Source organism: Amblyomma maculatum, chromosome 1, assembly GCF_055883805.1.
Source record: "Amblyomma maculatum isolate TAMU_Amacu chromosome 1, ASM5588380v1, whole genome shotgun sequence".
NCBI classification, from domain to species: Eukaryota; Metazoa; Arthropoda; class Arachnida; order Ixodida; family Ixodidae; genus Amblyomma; species Amblyomma maculatum.
This window is the reverse complement of record NC_139344.1, coordinates 496,812,773-496,831,885: the sequence shown is the minus strand read 5'-3', so window position 1 is coordinate 496,831,885 and position 19,113 is coordinate 496,812,773. Positions and strand designations below refer to the sequence as shown.

At 42.7% G+C, this 19,113-nt stretch overlaps 1 protein-coding gene and 1 long non-coding RNA gene across 5 annotated transcripts; both read left to right on the top strand.

Annotated features, from left to right (window-relative positions):
* Window positions 1-4,963: 4,963 nt before the first annotated feature.
* On the top strand, window positions 4,964-7,447 carry LOC146210285 (uncharacterized). 2 transcript variants are annotated; one of them, XR_014708664.1, is made up of 5 exons: window positions 4,964-5,260; window positions 5,436-5,575; window positions 5,723-5,869; window positions 6,010-6,143; window positions 7,254-7,447. It is a non-coding gene; the product is annotated as an uncharacterized LOC146210285 (long non-coding RNA). The 2 variants fall into 2 exon arrangements; XR_014708663.1 differs by having other exon boundaries at window positions 4,965-5,260; window positions 5,432-5,575.
* Window positions 7,448-9,250: 1,803 nt separating this feature from the next.
* On the top strand, window positions 9,251-15,287 carry LOC146210284 (uncharacterized). 3 transcript variants are annotated; one of them, XM_084608904.1, is made up of 4 exons: window positions 9,254-9,832; window positions 11,085-11,141; window positions 14,664-14,738; window positions 15,092-15,287. In XM_084608904.1, exons 1-4 carry the CDS (start codon window positions 9,621-9,623, stop codon window positions 15,096-15,098), a joined length of 351 nt encoding a protein of 116 aa, XP_084465030.1. In that variant the 5' UTR covers window positions 9,254-9,620; the 3' UTR covers window positions 15,099-15,287. The 3 variants fall into 3 exon arrangements, 2 of the variants coding, with proteins under 2 accessions (XP_084465030.1, XP_084465024.1); XM_084608898.1 differs by having other exon boundaries at window positions 9,256-9,832; window positions 14,661-14,738; XR_014708660.1 differs by lacking the exon at window positions 14,664-14,738 and having other exon boundaries at window positions 9,251-9,832.
* The last annotated feature ends 3,826 nt before the right edge of the window (window positions 15,288-19,113 follow it).

The window sequence follows — 19,113 nt, the reverse complement described above, 5'->3', positions numbered from 1 at the left end:
GGTTTTGTTTCTTTGCGTGTGGCCCATTCATCCTCTTTTACGACCTGCCGGAGTGGGACGGGCGGCTCTTTTCATTTTTTTTTTTTTTTTCGGAAGTCGGAGGGGCGCATTTTCGCAGCGAGCGGTCCGATTCTACACCGGAAACTAACCCCCTCTCCTCCCCCGCTTCTTGTCAACAGTTCTTGGAAGACTCGGCAGCTTGTGCTCGTGGGTGCGTGCGTGCTTTCAAGTTCGTTGCAGAAGTGTAGAGCGCGACCAAGAGACGATCTCGAGCGCGCGAGGACGCTGTACGTGCGAACGAAATGTTGGAAATGCAAGCGCGTTTTCCAAAGTTGCGCGTTATTAGTTAAAATTACAAGACAGTCAACTTTGTTACCTTCAATAACTAGGCGCTGGACAACCAGACCTCTTTTTCATTCGCATTTATATATTGTCAGGACAAGTGACTGTAATAGTTTTCAACCGCTGTATCCTTTCAGTAACTCCGCCAAGCCATCCTGAAGTAACGCGCTCCTCCGGCGCGTTTGGACAAAAAAAAAATCGAAGATGCTCCGCTTTTTCTGTTTTTCTGTTTGTTTGTTTTTTCCTTTTTTCTTTTTGCTCAATAATGGGAGTGTGGTTTCATAGGAACGATACAGTTGATTTTTATTTATTTTATTAGTATTTCGCTTTTGTTTTACAGATTGTTTTGAATTATGGCTTCTATATTTTCTTGCTTGTTACTGTCCACTCCTGGTCCGCGAGAGACATATTTTCTCAACGCATCCTGCATATCAATATGAGTTTGAGACCCCTATGTTATACAGAGTGATTGAAAATTAATAATATTTATTGAGAGCTACACGAGGTACGCGCAATAAAAGAAGCTAATTGAAAAGAATTCTTTCCTGAAGCAGCTGCCGCAATTTCGGGTTTTTGTTGTGGCTTCAGACTAATAATATGGAGAACTTTTAGTTTTAAGGCGTGAACATGTATCGGAAGGGATTAAAGCGAATTATCTGTCGTACGTACTAAGCCGAGAGATCGCTTGTAGAATAGCCCTGCATGTGGAAGGAATGCTGCATAGGTCCAGAAACTTAAGACTTCTGCTTGAAAAGTACCGGGATAAGAGAGTAGAAACGATCATGACGTCATAGGCGTGAACTTCAACCATTTACTTAGCAGGGAACCAAAGAAATTTTATTGATAAACATGGAAATAGCAAAGCACACTGGGACAATAAATAATGTTTCAGTAAAACAGCAAACAGTACCGAACATATAAGGTAGCGGCAAGAAATATATAATGCAGTGAGTTTCTGGTCACACGTTGTATATCAATAATGCGCAGCTGCAACAGGACTCCCTCGGGAGCTCTGACCACCTAACAAATTTCCAGACAGTCGATTGCTCGATCCTTTGTGCTCACACATATACGCGTGAGCCGCAGGCTTGCGTCTTTCAAGACAAGAACCGAGTTCAAATCACTTCGATGTACAAGTGACCTTCCTGAGTTTGATGTGCCGCGTCAACAACCTCCGGATAAAGCTTTGCTCTCCAAGAGCTAACAGATGGCTATATCTAGGTGAGACGCACTAGCATGAGGAACAGTAGACAACGGGGTCACCGAAAGAATACGATCGACCGCGTTCCTATTCTGCCAAATGATCAATCCCACGGACTTCACTACACGTTGTTCGAACGCTTCGCGCGGCCTTCCACTGTGCGACGAAAAAGCTCACGGCGCTAGGCAGCGGAATGTCCAAGCTGCGACACAGTCCTTAAGGACACGTGTGTGAGACTCGACCTGACCAAAGTTGATACAGTGCAGATCAATATGCCAGCTGTAAAGCCTGTTTAATTTGGTGGGGATCGAATACGCCACACTCAGTGCGCCACCGAAAGTCTCTTACAGCATGCGGGAGATTGGGTGCAACAGGCGTCTCCCACTTCGCATACCTTTGGCACATATGTGTAGGGGCGCAGAATAGCAGAGCGCTTCGCAGAGATTAGATACTGCTATGGCTATCCATGCTCCGTCTACGAACATCTCCTCTAACTATGCGAACACGTGCGCCTGCTTCCCCTGACCATGCACTACAAACATCTGCCTTCTACTTCCAAGCCAGTATAAAAGTTAAGGCCGCCCAACGTAACCTATGTGATCCACTAACTCGGATACCCAATAGCGCACAACAAAGGGCATAATGAAGACAAGGCGGAACCCAAATAGGCGCCACCACCTAGCTATAGTGAAAATATAATCAAAGTAGGTTGACTTTGCAAGAGGAATACACAAGAAAACACGTGCTAAGCCATGCAGGGTCGTATCATTGGGAGGCTGGATCAATAAACAATCAAGGAACACAGATGTGGGAAAGTTGGCACCTGTGTGCACTAGGCTTTATCAGAAGTTTCGCGCATACGTTAATTAGCTATAACTTTAGGATGAACAAGATGTCCGAGATTATTGAGTTAATATCTATCCCTAGTGTGACTATTGTGACTCATGCACGTACGCACGCACGCACTTACGCACGTCTGCAGTCGCACAGAGTAAATTGTTCCACGACCTTACACAGTGGTACGATGGAATAGTTAATAATAATTGAAAGAAGGAAATAAAAATTAGGGGGACGCTCAAGCTTCCCCTTAACGTTTGACGGGATACAACGCCTTCTCATTCTTCTCTCTATCTCTCTATTTCGGTGGACAACCGCAGTTAATTGCAAATTGGTTATAGGAAAGTAAAGGCGCAGCATCTGTCACAGATCCCGGTGGGAACCTGGACCGCATCTGCATATTTACTACCACATTCCGAATATTTCAGACAAAACTCGACGATACTCAAGCGAAAACCGGGTTAGCGAGGTGGCTTTTGGACCAAATGAGCTGTAACGCTTCGCATATATATGCTGCACTCTCGATAGACGAAACTCGGGTATATTGCCGACATGAGGATAAATGGAACAGCTTGGGACAAATATTTGCCCGCCTCAGTTAAAACACGGGGATTAGGAAAGCTTTATTCCTTATATATCAATATGCCGAGGCCGACTGTGTTTATCCAGAACACAAATGTGGTCCTGATAGTTTTCAAATAAAAATGAAAGGCACGCAAAGAGCCGATCGCCCGGACGATTCACCTGTCGAACGTAACTTCCTGCGAACACAAGCATTGTGCAAAAAGTAACATTTGGTTCTTTTGAGAAAATTCAAAGGGATTGCGTTTTGAGAATCCCGCGCAACATGACGAGGATCGATCGGTTCCTGCACCAGTGGCGGTCTACATTGTTAAATTCTTCAACGTCAGCCTCACACGCAGAAATATGGTATGAAATGCCAGAATATATATAAAGTTCCTCGAATCCCCTTTTCCCCAGCCGCGTATTCACTGCTGCTATAATATATCATTAAATAACATTGTCCATATCAAAGTAAAGTCTCCTGCAATACCGCAGGTTTCCCCTCTACATTCCATGAGGCAGTCGGCTTAGCAGGAGAAAAGTGGAAAATTCGTATCATTGAAACAGCTATTTTTATGCAACATTGAGTTATACCGCGTGCATGATATATATTGACACTATATCATTTGAGCCTGCTGATAGAAATATACATTGCGCAACAGGAGGTGAAATTAACTGTTATTTATACATATTTTGAAATAACGCTTTAACCGCGCGCTAATTGAGCCGCGGCGGGTATGGTACAGTCTGTGGTTGATCGCGAGTTGTCATGAACTTATGCTTGAATTTGTGAACTGGTAGGCGCTGATTGTCTGTTTGAAGCATACTTAGTATTAAGTGCCTAAGATTTGCGCGGTAACTGCTATGAACCTACGAATGTAATTGTCCATTTTTTTTTATGGTTAAATGGTAACCTCTGAATTTAAACAACCTCATCATAAAATTAACCTATAACATAACTCTAAGCAAACCCACGGTAAACCGAAGAGGTCACGTGCCTTTAAGGTTTATATGTTAACCGTCAATTACTTTTGCCAGTGCCCTCGAAACCTATCAATCCTAAACGCCCTTAAATTCGTTTCGCAGCCTCCGTGAGTTTACATTTCGTACGGGGTCAAGAAAAGAGGCGGTGAGCTTTTATGAGCTTTCATCCGGATCCGGTGCACTTCGCCCTGCGACCTTCTACTGATTTTCATGCATCCCTAGAACAAATGGACAAAATATATTTTTGTCAGAAACTTGCAGCAGTTACTATGTGATTCAATCGTTATTTACCAGCTTGAGCTCGAAGTCACGGGCTTTAGTCGAGCTGCAGAAGCCGCATTATGATGGAAACCAAACGCGAAAACGGAAATGTGGTTTGCGATTAATATGACAGCCCGAGGGACTCTAAATAACCCACGTACTGCTTTGGGAAGTATAAATCCGCATGGACTATGTAATCTCTGCAAAAGCACTCATAATATACAGTGTTCTGCAACTTAACCGTCTTGGAAAAGTTTCCAAGACGGTTCCGATAAAGTTACTGAACACTATATACGTAGCCAGGTCTTGCTATTTTGGCTAAATGAAGCTGCAGGTGTTCTACTGCCCCACACTTGGTTTATGTGGAAGATATTCGGTTAAAAGAACATTACATACATTCACTCCAAGCCATATTTTTTTCATGCAAAGAACTACAGCCGCTGGTATCAAGACGGGGGTTCTACAGAAGCCGTAGAAAAAAGAAAAGAAAAGAAAAGAAACTACCTCGACGCTTCTTGAACGACGAGGGAGGGGGGGGGGGGGGGGAGGGGGAGTACGTGAAAAAGAAAGAAAACTGCTTCTCGCTGCGCGGGACCCGCTGCCCCCCATCAGCCCATCTCTTTTCCTTGCGGCAAAGCGGAAAGAACCACGGGGAGGCGAAAGGCATCGAGGCACCCTACCGCGGGGGGCGACAGGAATGCCGAAGCAGAGAGAGATAGCGCGAAAAAAAAAAAAAAAAGAATTTCATGCACAGCACACAGGGAGATTCTCGCTGCTTTTTGCAGCTTCTCTCCCCCCCTCCTCCCTTCTTGAGGTCACATGTCCAAATGGCGGGAAAACACATCCCGCGCGAGCTAAGATGCGCGGCCGCGGCGTCACTCAGTCGACGGCCAGCCTCCGTGTGGGCGCGATGCGTACTGCCTAATCTTATCGTCCGCTTTTATTTCGCGCAAATTCAATCTGTCTCAACCTCCTGGTGCAGTCAGCGTTTGAAAAGAACAGCCCATATATGCAGCTGATGATTGCAGCCGCTTGTACAGATTCTTCGTGCCGAAGTTCACCAAAACATGCGTAAGTACATGATCTTTCGGTCTTGATCAGAGGAGCTTTTTGCTAGATTCGATATTATACTGAACATAATAATGTATTGTTTTGGAGCATATGTTCGTCTTGTTATATACCCCTTGCATCTTTCTTCATATATATATATATATATAATTGGTGTGGGCGCTGATCGCGCAGGAAGACTTGCTGAGCCGTTTGGAAACAAGGCTGCGGCTGGCTGCGGTGGCAGAATTGGCTCATTTTGCAGTCTGGGTCCTTCGGTATCTCCTGCCCCAAAATGCTCGCCTTTTAACATGGAGGGACACTCACTATACCGATCAGGTAAGTCCAATTAGCACATATTTTGTTCGATACGACAATATACTGCAACTGTTTCTGGAGCGCGTATATATATGCGCATCTTGTTACTACGTGCATTTTTTTTTTTTTTTATAATCGATGTGTGCGCATTTCGCTCTGATTGCGCAGGAAGACGTGCTGAGCCGACTTGGAAACGATGCTGTGGCGGTGGAATTAGCTCTTTTCGCTGCAGTCCGAGGTCCGATCTCCTCTGCCCCAAAACGCCCGTCTTTCACTTCATATCGAAGTGCATGCACTGACATGTATACCCATCAGGTAAGTCAAATTAGCGCTGATTTTCTTCTATACGATAATGAACTGCAACTAATTATGTATTGTTTTGAGACTTATGCGCATCTTGTTACTGTAAATGCATATTTTGTAATTGGTATGCGCGCCTTGCGCTGATCGTGCAGGGAGGCGATATCAGCTGATCTGGAAACTGGCTGCGACAGTGGAAGCTCGTTTCGCCGAAGCCCGAAGTCCTTGGTCTCCTCTACACTAAAACGCTGGCCTTTCACTTCTTTATGGCGGTGCACTTGCCGGACAGGTATTAGCGCTGATTTTGTTTGAAAAATTCGATTATCCGACTCACATCGATGGGACGCATGCAACCCAGTTAAATGTCAAATGCTATCACTGATATAAATATTGCAGCACCCCTCGCCATAGGAGCGATCAGAAGCTGTACAAGCATCATCGCTGCTGCCAAGCAAGCTCGTGCCAGGACTGAGTACAATGTTTATGCCGTGTTTATTATTATTATTATTATTATTTTTTTTTGCTGCTGTAATGATGTCTATACGTGAAAATTGATGATTGAGTGATGCGGTATGCTGGCAAGGTAAGTGAGCCAGTGCGTTCATTTTGTGGATTTTGGAATTATATATGTGATGCACACAGATCTGAGCCGTTTCACATTGATTTTGCTCTGTGCGCTTGCTTTCTGGGCAATCAGTTGTATTTTCATCGTGCGGATTATTTCCTGGTGCTTACATGCTCATGAGGTGTTCAGCTAACCTGTTTCAAGCTTTAAAAATTTACAACGGGTTCTATAAGCTTCTAAGAGTTGGGCTGTCTAAATAGCCGAATTTTTAAAATAATGCTCGGTTGTTAAATAACGAAAATAAATCAGATGACTTATCGTTAAATATCCGGTCGCTTTTGCTGTAAAAGTTCCATCTAGTTTGAGAAAATTAAGCTGTATTCTACGGAATAAACTTATTGTAGGTTTCATGTAAATATCGCGGAAACTGTTTGTTCAGCCGCGTTGGAATCCCTCATACGCGCTCTATGACAAGCGCGGACACTTGGTTTTGCTAGAATTATTAAATTGCAGCATTAGCATTCAAGAACGCGCTTCGGGAGGATAAGGTTTGACTGCGCTACGGTTTCAAATTGCAACATCATGACTCCAGCAAAACGAAGTGATCGCGCCTTTCTCGCGGATTCACGGATCCTGATTACCTATTGCGGCTTTGCGCTAATGCGTTTTCAGTAGGGTCGCATGAAGTCAAGCGCATAAAATATATTGATGTGATAGTGCAGTTGGTGGCAGTGAGCAGACATTATTTTTTCTACCTTTCACCCTATATTTGCCTGCAATGTAAAAGTCTAGGCGAAAAGGAAATATTTCATTAAAACACTTGTCTTCGTACAGCTGACCAAGATGGAACCTGCCGCAGATCCGACCAGTCGCAGACATCAAGTGATCGACAGGCTGCCAAAAGAAGGAGACCAAGCCTCAAGCCCATCTTCCATATGTGGCACACGCGCAGTCATATATCCACGCTTATTAAAAAGCAAATCGCGAGCTTTTTCTGAACGCTGTTGACAAATAAATTTTTCACCAAATACTGCAGCTTTTGTTTCTTCATGGCATCAGAAAAGCTACTGCTTTTCTTGATGCATTTGTATGTGCTACCCCGTTATATATGCATGGCCCACGATATATTAAATGCATGGCATGATACCTGCACGAGGGGCGATGCCGGCCACTAACCGGCGTCGGGAAGCAACCGGCCGACGTATGGTCTTTCGTCAGCAAAATGCTAGGGCAGACGAGCGGCCGACCATTCAGTAACGCTGGCAGACGGCAGGCCCACGTGCGGCAGGTGGTCGGTCACGTCGGGCCAAAAGGTTGGGCCGTAGTCGATTGCCTAAAATCGGCCAACGTTAGGTCAGTGTCAATCCCCGACGCCGGCCCTCATTCGGGTGCCGAAGGTCGGCCGGCCACTTTTTGGTCGGCGAGAAAGGTCGGCCCTATCTTTTGCCACACACTTTTTTTTGCTTGGGAATTCGGCTTTCTCGCTGTCTCGGCATCATTTCACTAGAACTGCTAGCTGAGAGGCGCACACGACCACAAAACATCAGTCATGATGTATGTGCACCCCTCGAATGTATTCAGGAAAACAAAAGGGACGTAGGAGGTTTAGGAGGTATGATCTAGTCCTGAAAGTGGTATACGTGAGTCCCTCTTAATCACTTGAGTAAGAGACAGAGAAGATCGGCATCGTGGCCATCGTGGCCACGGACGTTCCGCCACGCTACGCTCTGTGGCCATTTCAACGTGTTAGCAAACACATCGCAAGACATCGTCGCTGCCGTATTCAGCTGATTATAGTACATATGTGAAAGAGCATATGTGTGATCCGTACTAAGCTCGCCATACGTGTCTGACACGACGTCCCGTATATTTGCTTGTGTTATATACGTGATCGGGATTGGGGCAGGGGGTCGGTAGAACACTGCATGGAAACGGGCCGCGGGCCGGGGCTTTCTGTGTATACAGCTTCTTTCGGAAATGAAGGAAACCTGCCGCTGAATTTGGTTCAGTGATTTATTTGACGCCGAATAAAAGAAAGCATATTGTAGACAGAGGAGTAAAATGTCTTCCCAAAACTCTCTTGACGAAACCTTTGCTTCTACAGATACTACTGCAATTAATTCTCTGTTGAGAATATTATTACTGTAAGTTTCTTTTTTTTTTTTTTTGTCTCATCTTGGCTTATTTTTATGTACTGGCGGTAAGCAGTACATTTTTAAGGCGTCTGCGCATGCAGACTTTGTCGGGCCTGGGGCGGGCCTATAGTGGAAACGCGGGCCAGGTACGCGCCTGGTTCATGTGTGCATGGGCCAGGCCCAGTCCCGGGCTTGGAGTTATGGGCCCGGGCTGGGCTTGGACCTTTAAACGGTGGGCATGGGCCGGGCCCGAACCGGAAAATCAGGTGCAGTGCTCTAGTCATGGGGTCGAGCTTGTGTTAATGCTGGAAGCACGTAGAGCATGAAAGCTTGCAGCGCGAACCCAGGACCCTTTTTGCAAGAAATTTCTATAAGCCAGCCAGATATGTCAACTGGGAATTAAGTTCTATAAACAAATTAGACCATGCAATTTACCATGGGCAGTATCAAATAACTATATATGATCCCTGAAGAAAAAAACTATGGCAATTAGACCATAATCGTTCAGCGGTTCAATTGTGCAAGTGCGTTACTGCAGGAAAGCCAAATTCAATTTCGAGCGACCCGGGAATTAATCTTGTGCCCTGAACGTCCGTTTCAACTTGGATACCGCGGCTGCGCTCATGTACCCATGCATGCATGTTCAACGGACAGTCCTTCACGCTCTTCAGCGTTTAAATTTTTATCCCGAGAATGAAAACGAGTGAATTAAAACGATGTAGGCCAAGGATTCTGTGGCTTAAAGGCTACTGTTGCAAGGTAGTTTTCACAAAATACAAAAGGCAGGTGGCGCATAGTACCACTTAATTTCAGTGGTATGTACATTTACGTTCATGATCTACACTATTCACCAGATATGTGGCAGTTATCTATTTAATCACCACACCAACCACACCAAACCATAGATCCATAGAGTTAATCGACAAACACACACCGCTTTGCCAAGGGAAGGCCTAGGCCTAGCTGTAAGGCAGGACGATTTCTGGATACGTTTTATTGGACTGATTCGTCGATGTGCGTTCTGTGACAAAAGGGGGACTGTGGAACCTGTGGAACGACGCGCGCTATGCCTTTAGGGTGCAAACGCCACCTTGAGCAAGATATGTGCTCATGCACAGAAAGACAGAAAATCGGCGGTTCAGAATGCACATGGCTGCCGAGACCTCTCATGCCTCTTCGAGCGGTGGAGCTTCTGACTTCGACGCCCCCAGTTTGGCGAGATCTACGACGACGACAGTTCTACCGACCACTCTGCAGTAGTACAAGGCGGCCGGAGAGGTAAATATATACGTTCGAACTCGGTTGGCTAAAGACGCGCGGACAGACTTTACTCAAATCTGGGCTTGCTTTCATGGTGTTAATTCATTTCATTTGAAAACATAGAGCCGAGTCTAATAATTGTTCTGGGGTCGGAAAGCGCGATCTTTGAGGAGCGTCTCATTTGCATAAGTGTGTGCGCAGTCGAGATCTCTCGTAAAAAAAAAAAAAAAAAAAAAAAAAAAAAGTGGCGGAGGGGGGGGGGGGGGGTGTTATAAGTACGCCAAACATCCCGGAAGTTGCTACTTTGAATCTCTCACTGCCTGGGCGCTGGACATTACACTGACGCCATGTTTACTGACCTTTTACAGTAATTGGCACGGTATTCCGTACAGCACCTTCATAGACTAAGTGTCATCTTAAATAAGCTCTCTGCTCCCAGTGGGCTGCAACCTATGAGAGTAGGAGGAGGGGGAGGGAGGGGGGGGAAGGGGCTTTGTTTTAAGCTGCATCATATATGCAATCACAAATAATGGAACTTCCAGCAACAGGCACTTAGAGAGAAAACCAGAACCCCGCATAATCTTTGTTTAGCTGTTGAGAGACCTTGTCGAGATGCAAAAACAGGATTTCTAGGAGATCCCTTTTTGTGAGGTGATCTGCACTTGCTTAGTGACTGGAGAAGTGATTTTAATGGTTTACTGTGAATCTCACAGTCCTGTGGTGATAGACAACACTGAAAAAATGGAACTGCACAATAAATGAGATAATGAGGAAAATATTTTTCTGCCACCACCGTCACAATTACCCTACATCTCTCAAATAGTTCCATCAATGTTTTTCTGCCGCTTTGGAGGAGGAAAACAGGCCATATCAGTGTGAGTCCAGGACTAGTCTTTTGTGCATTACCTCCACGTCTGATTGTTAAATAGCTTGTGCTTGGATTCTGTGAGCTGAAATTAAACTAATGCATCACCCTTGCCCTAACTCTACTATTTTAGTTCCATGCAGTTAACATATGAACCAGGATATATTATTTACATTATTAGATATATAGCATAGTAGGAAGGGCCGCTGTGTGTGTGTGTGTGTGTGTGTGTGTGTGTGTGTGTGTGTGTGTGTGTGTGTGTGTAAGGGGGGGGGGCACATGCACTTCAGCATGTTGCATAGAGCTCTGCATTCGAAGCTTTACTTGAATGTATGTTAACGGTGTGCCCGATGTTTCATGAAGTCGGCTGATTTAATGTCTAACATCTATGCTCTTTGTTACCAGGTTACACAGAGCATTGATGAAGACGAGGATAGAGAGGTGCCCCTGGATTGATGCCAGGTAGGAAAAAGGCTTTTGGCAGAGAAAGAGAATGCTCATGGCACTAAGTTGTCAGTGTTTAATTACATATTTGTTTCAGTTGCCCCCACTACAAGGAACTTCATATTCGCACAGTATGAAGTGTCTCGATTTATAATCTGGTATCTAATTTTCAGCACAGTTCAAACTAAGCACAGTTAGCATAGTTTACACATGACATCTCACACTGCATTCTTTCCTTGATGGTCTTTATTTTGAGATGTTTCAAAATACCTTTTATTTCTCTGTTGAGAAACTTGGTGTCCTATTAGAGCTGCCACTAAAAAGTGATAAATGTGATAACCAATAACCCTGCCTTTCTTACACCAGGCCAAAGCAAGATATTGCTTGCCAGTAGGCACAGATGTGCATGACACTCTCCTGGAGCAGCCGGCAACAGCGCAGGTAAAATTGTAACATTTTAGTTTGGCCTGTCCCAGAATTTGTTGTGGAAACGTTACAGTAGCTCTTGTGCTTGTTTTTTTTTTTGTAACCTATTGTGCTGCAAGTAGAAAAAAAAAGAAGATTGAGGTCTAAAGATCCAAACTAAAACTGCAACCAGGGTCCAAGATTTCAATTTTTTTTTTGTCAAGTTTCAAGTTTATTGCACTTCATATATGATAGCATTACATACATAATAAATAAATACAAAAGGAGTCCCATAGTGAAATGTACTGTACTGGGACCTCCTCAGCTAATTAAAACGAGTTATGAAAGGGAGCAGTAGTTACAGCAAATGTACAAAGTAAAAATATAGTATGTTATAACAATAATAATTTTTTCCCTTGCCTCTATAACAAATAAATATTATAGAGGCAAGGAAGAAAAATTCATTCTGAAATTATAGAATACCCCACAAAGAAGTAGACGTAGACAGAACGACAAGTAGTATCATATCATAAAAAAAAATGAAAGGAAGAACAGCAGCATAGCCTAAAGTACTACAAGAAAATACAAGTATCCATTATTCAAATATTAATACAAACAAGTGAACATGTGCAAGAAAACAAGTTTTAAAAGTAACTTTTTACGAAGTGTGTATGAAGTATTTCATTAGTTGGTGGCACTGAATGATTGAAGAATTGAAGAACAAAATGAGCGCCATTAAACAAATGTAGCAAAAGACTTGATTTGATGTCCGGAGGTATGTTATTCCATGCTTTGACTGATGTGAATCCAACTACGGTAATTAGTGCACATTCTTGGCAGGAGAAAATTACTTCTTGATGAAAATCTAATGGTATTGGGGTCAGTAAGATCTTGACGATATATAAACTAGAGAAGATTGTTGTTACTAACAAAACAATATGTGAAAGTGCCTAAGTTATTCGTGAGTAAGGCAGAGATGTAAAGAATGTTAAGTTGCTGAAATAACTTGGGAATATTGGCACGGTATGGGCTGAATGTAAATATACGTAAAGCTTGGTTTTGTACGTGTTGTAGTGGTGTGATGTCACGTGTGAAGGATATGTGAAATCCCAAGTCGTAATGCAGTAATTAAGATGACTATGTATGAAAGCATAGTATTATGCTCATATTCATGGAGAAAGGACCAGGTTTGCAGGTTTGAAATCCATTTATCGCTCTGAACACTGATAGCCTCAGGCAAGAAACAGGAATTAGTGGCTGAGTTGCTGCTAACGCAAGGAAATGGCTTGACAAAAGCTGAAAAATGAGAGCACCTATAGAAGGACAGGGTTTCCAATGTCACCAAGTTGCAGTTTCCAAAATACACAGTGTTATCAAGTGTGTTTACCATGCTTAGGGGACACCCTATCTGAGGTTGGTCATCAATAAATATAAGGTCACTCACTAAAGTCTGTTAATTTGCTTCTGTCAAGCTTTATTGATGACTTTAAAATCATAATTTTAATGCCAATGACACCTATAGTTGTATGGATTTACTGAAAAGTCAGTGGCTCTTCAGATACTTTTTATTTTTTTCTTTCCCACCTTTTAATACCTGACCCATATCACAAAACAGCACTTTAAGCCCTGGTCACATTGTTGCATAAACAGGGATGTGGCTTTGATATGCACCACGCTGAAGGTTTTTTAGTTTTCTTTCAGCTTGAGTGTCACTCGTGCTACCAAGAGTGAGATTCTGTGATCAGTAATGCCTGCGATAATTATGCAAAAAGCAGTTCAGTGACTTGGAGAGGTATGTCACTGTGATTTTGGAGGGAAGTGGATAAACAAAAATATGCTTCAAGGCTTAGTCAGGGCTTTGTCACCTTCTATGCATCAAGATTGGTAGGGCCTGAATTACTCTTTTCTCCTCTAATTTAGCAGCTGCGCAAGGTGGAAGCAAAGAATTGCTAAAAATATACTTAAATATTGTTTAGCAGAATCAGATCTATGTACGTATCTAGCCTGACCATTAGGAGGAGCCATGTGTGGCTCTGGAAGAAGCAAAATCATGGTCAGTCAGTGCTACCACGTGCATCTTCACGTTTTTGCTGCAACAAGAGCACGCCATAATTACTCCTCGCTGCACACAATTACTCGTGTCTGCCATAGGATGCCACAATGTTAGGAGACTCAGGTTATCATAAAAGATGAGTGCTTGACCTATGGCAATGTAGTTGCTTAAGATTTACACTTTTCCAATGTACATTTAGTTATTTAAATGTTTAGTTCTGGAGAATTGCTGATTTTAACTCTAATGCCGCCAAGACTACTAAAAAAGGTGCTCTTCCTGGCTGAATATCGTTCCAGATACTGAAATTACGAACACTTTTTGGCTTGCAGTTGGCAAGCGGCCATGTAGCAAACTTGGCCTTCCAGCGTTCACCATGTAGCATTTCTCCTTTTCCTTCCATTGACTCCCCTTAACATCCAAAGTGTTTACATATACGGCTTTAGGTGGGCGTTTCAATCAATTTCAGTTATAACAGTTGCTTTTAAAATTATAATTGCCATATGAGCGCTTAAGCCTTTCACATGCAAGTGAGAACTCCAGCAATTTCTGCCGGAGTAACTAAAAAACTTATTTTGAGCTGTCACGGCAGCTCGAGCTCTCCAGTTCCAACCTGTTGGAAATTTTTTGCTGTGTCGATGCCGCTCACCACTGAGTTCACTCAATTGCTTGCATGTGAACCAGCCTTTATGTGAAGATTTAAAAAGTAATTGAACAAATTTTAGTTAAATAGGAAACTAGCAGGGATAGCTATTGTCTCTTTAAACGTTTATCGAGCCTCATAAACTGATTATAAAAATGAATTGCATGTAGTGGCCATCCTCTCTTTTTTTAAAGAATTGGTTCTGTTGTGTCCACTTTTCTGCTCCCCCTCCTTGGTTTAATGAAACTGCCATGCAACATTGATTAATATGCTACTGTCATATAATAGTTGTAAGTGGCGTGCAGTGCTGTTCATGAAGCTTACCATGATATAAATATTTTAAGCTTCAATCATTTCAGAAAGGAAAGCTGGGCTAAGTTCTTATTGAGTGAGGCAAGATTTTCTCCTCTGGACTCACAACATTTTTTTTTTATCAAAGCAGGAAGAAGTGCCAGTACCTTATCTTGTGCCAAGTGATGCAGACAGCTCAGGTTCTGATGAAGACTGAGGTCCTCAAGTGAGCATGTTTCTTTTTTTCTGAAATGCTGAAGATTTAAATGCCAGATAATTCCATCTTGACACCAAAAGCTTTGAATGAAGTGCAAATGTTAAGCATTTTGGGCAGATAACCTTTCTCTGGCTTGCATGTTCAGTACATGCTCACCTTTATGCTGACCCTAACAAATGTAAAAAAATGGAATTTATCATGCAAGGAACCATATCGCACTGTTTGTCAGTAAAATACACCTGTCATTGTATCAGTTAGACTCTGCTATTTGGCACTTATGTATAAGTGGACTGTAGGAAAATTTGATGTAAACTAACATTTTCTTCCAATTAATATTTGTGGAATATCTCATTTATTTTAAGATGCTGACTGCAGAGCTCAACAAAGTACTTTGCAAGTTGCTGATGAGAGGACACAAGTTGCAGCCCTTCTCATGTCCTATGTGATGCGCCCTAAAGTCAGCGACCAGGGGGATGACAGACCCGCTGGACCTGCTGAATATCATCTAGTACCCAGGAAAAGCTCAAAAAATTGAAATATACTTGCTTTTCAAAGCTTTGGGTGTACACATTCCTGAAGCTGAGAACCACTTTTATTGTCTTGATTGTACCAGGTACTTGGGTAGTACAGCTCAGATTGAGATTCACTGCGAGAACTGTGAATGGGATATTGACATAGCCTTTTGCTCTTCCTTCCTTGTAATTCCTTTGAAAGAGCAGCTTCAACGAAGTCTTGGGCAGCAAAACTTGAAGTTGCTTCCGCAAAGAATCAGAGGAAGTGTGATGACGTAGTGGATGGCATAGAACATGCCAGGCTGTCGGCTGATTTTTCAACTCACAATATTTCACTATTGTGGAATACAGATAGAATTAAAGTGTTTTAAAAATTAACGTTTGACATCTGGCCAGTTCAGTGTGATATTCTTGAGCTGGACCTTGCAGTCTGAAAGCAGAACAGGCTTATGCCTGCTATTTGTTTTGGTTTTTCAAAGCGAAACATGTCCACTCTTTTTACACTCTTTGCAAAGGAGCTACAGAAGCTTTCCTTAGGATTTTCATTAGTTAAACATGGAGAACAGGTCCAAATAAGGGTATTTGCAGCTGCATATTCAGTGGATGCCATTCGTTCAGCAGTCGGAAACTATAAACAATTTAATGGTTTTTATGGGTGTGGCTGGTGTTACTACCCCGGGGGCTCTTCGTACGAATATTGAGGTCCTGCTCCAGTGTGCAGGACTGCTGTGAAGCATATTGAAGTGGCTAGAAAAGGCACATCTTAAGTGCCTGTTTATTAATAGAGTCAGGGGACCTTGCCTTGCCGTGACCTCGTTTTGATGTGGTGGATGGTTTCATCCCCGATTACCGACATTGTGCCTGCTTTGGTGTCATGTGACAGTTACTCAAACTGTGGCTAGAAAGCGAGTATGACTGCCCTTGGTAGAAAAGAAACAAATTGACTCAGCTAAATAGCCTGGTGTTGACCATCTCACCTCCTATAGAGATCACCTGCACCCCAATGAGGTTTGAAGACTGAGCTAGGTAATTGGAAGGTGTCAGACCCCCTGCAGACCCCCTACCATGCTCTGTACAGAGGAGGGCTCCTGCTCCTTTGTCGAGCAAATAGGTACTTTGGGCATACCACTTCTTTCTTTTTATTATTATTTCTTTTATTTTCTATTATTATCATTTTTTTGCTGGTGGTGCTGCGATGTGCAGGTCTGAGTTACTCCTTTAGACTGAACCAGCTCTGCTAGATGCTTTAATAATAGTTACACGAGTTGTGTCGATACATTTCATAACTCCTCTGTGGTGCGCTGTTATTCACTGAGGCTTGAGCTCCAGAAGCCTGCAGTATTGGTGCAATAGGCATTACCTTTAGTAAGTGTCGGTTTCCTCTTTCACTCCTTGTTTCCACTTGTGCAGCTTTATGCATTTTGGAAGTTTTCCAGTCATGGATGCTTACTGAGTTTTTTATTGCCTTTACTTTTACATTTGTCATTTTTGCTCATTCTTTTTCCAATTGTATACATACATATATATATGTACATTTTCCTTCTCCCTGCTAAGTGTTTTGCCATTGTTACAAGTAAGCTTGCTTTTTTTTCCTGTCATGTGGCTTCTATGAGGTATGTATTTATAGTTGTGCTTCATTTACCCTTTCATACATCTTTCCTAATTTTGCCTGCTTGGCGAGTATTTGGGTACAGTTTAAACCTGATGTAGTGAAGGATGTGTTCTCTGTGCATCTTCTTTTTCCCATTATTTTTTGTCTCTATGTTTTTTTTTTTTTTTTCACTTTCTGGCCTTTCATTTTTTTTTCTTTTGCACCTCTTACAATTGTAGTCTAACGGGCCTGGAGGAAAGTGGTGGCACATGGAGCACTGAACGCAGGGCTCCACTTGGGAAGAAAGAGATAAATGAAATAAAAGTTGTTCCTCCTCCTAAATCTGCTACTAATATATCTTTGTCAGTTAATGAGAGTGGGCACGTTCCAGATATCTTGTCTTTGGTGAAGTGAATTCCTCGCTGCTGGCTTACTCAGGCACATTGACAAGATCTTGCCTTTATAAGAAAAAGTTGCTTGCCGAACTGCACTATAAGCACTTGCTTCCACTCTGATCAGCTTTTGAAATGGTAATGAAGGCTTGGAGCATCATGCTTTGAAAGGGTGATATAAAACGGGAGAGAGGGGGGCAAGTGATCTGAAAAGGCAAGCTGTTGGGTATACTTATGTTCATCTTGACATCTATTCATTAATAGCTTTCTGTTGCCATTGAAAGTCACAATCAAGGAGTCCAGCAAGGTCATATAACATTCACTGCTCTTGTGAATGCTTGAGGCAGCGAGGCTTGCCGATTCTGAAAGTCGACAGTTGGAACTTGCATGTTCTGTGCAGGGTCGGTGCCAAAGTTGGCTAGAGCTGTTGTGTCAGTGACAGAGTGGCAAGGTCAGTTGGCGGCATATCAGTAAGAATATTGTAGATTATTTCCTCTTCATAACAATATTGTTCAGTGATTACCAAGCCAGCGGCTTCCTCCCATTTGTTGAGTGTTATGGCAGCAGTAATGGGGCAAAGGGGGCAGGTGGGCATCAGCTTCTTAGGCTTTGAGTGTCTAGGCTTTTGGCAAATATGGTCAGCTACGAATGGGCAGGATGCTTTGAAGTTAGTGTCTTTTATTGTGCCTTATGTGAGCATGAATGTATTTAGCACTAATCCAGTGGTTCAGGGCATAGCCAAATTGTCTAATGCTTGTGTGTCTGCTTGTAGTGCTTTCACACTAAAAAGAAACAATGGGGACATAGTGGATTCAAACCCAGGAATTACTCATGGGAAGCAAGTATGAAGTGCTGTAGCTACTATAACTGCAGTGGATCCCCCTATGTGCAGACTGCAACACACTCTTGCACTGTGCACTGGATGTCCTCGTCTCCATCAACTGCCACCTGTGCACAAAAGCTTTCGCACGTCTTACTCGATTGTTAAATTTTTTTTTTTTTTATGCTCAAACAACTGGGTTACAGGGAACTACATAGGATGGCTAAAACAAAGGCTCATAACGCAAGATGAAGCCGTGGTTGTCTCTGGCTTCGTGAATGGGCTAAGCTTATTGTTTTGACTCCATTGCTCTTCGGGTGTCACTTGGCTGATTCTAATGGATGGCTCGTATTCTCACTCATTTCATTTTGTAGAACAGGTGCTGTTATATTTTGATTCTATTATTTTCTTTGTGCAGTCACCATTCTTTGTTGGTTTAAAATGTGTAATAAATTTTTTGAATGTCTTGCAACCTTCGTGATTATTGTCCTACAATGATACATACATCACTGAGCAGCTCATAAGTTGCAAAGGGACACATGAGTCATGATTTCCACTTTTTCTGTGCTTCCATATATCCGTAAAGTTTCAACACATTGTTTAAATATGATTTCAGCCATGCCTACTTGATGAAGCAGCGAGTCTAGAGCTCGAAACTTCATAGATTTTTGCAGATTCATTAAAATAAAGATGCCAGATAAGAGATTTCCTTTTTTTTTGCACAGAAAGGAACAACTATAGATTGCAACAAACACTTGTTTGGAAAGTTAGAGGGCATAAAGAAAAGCTGTTTTCTTTTACCATGATGAAAATAACCACATTTTGCTCAGCCTGACTGGATTTTGAACATTAATTTTCTGTCTTTTGCAGAGTTAAAAAATAGCCCTGGGCTAAAGCACTTACCTAAACCCCCCCCCCCTTTTTTTTTGTCCTTACTCACTTTTATCCTACACCCATCCTACACCCATGCCCCATTTTATTCTATATATATTAAATTTAAGAAGGACAAGATGTGATTATTGCAATTAGTGCGAGAGTGATGCATTAGTTTGGCACCACACAGAACAGA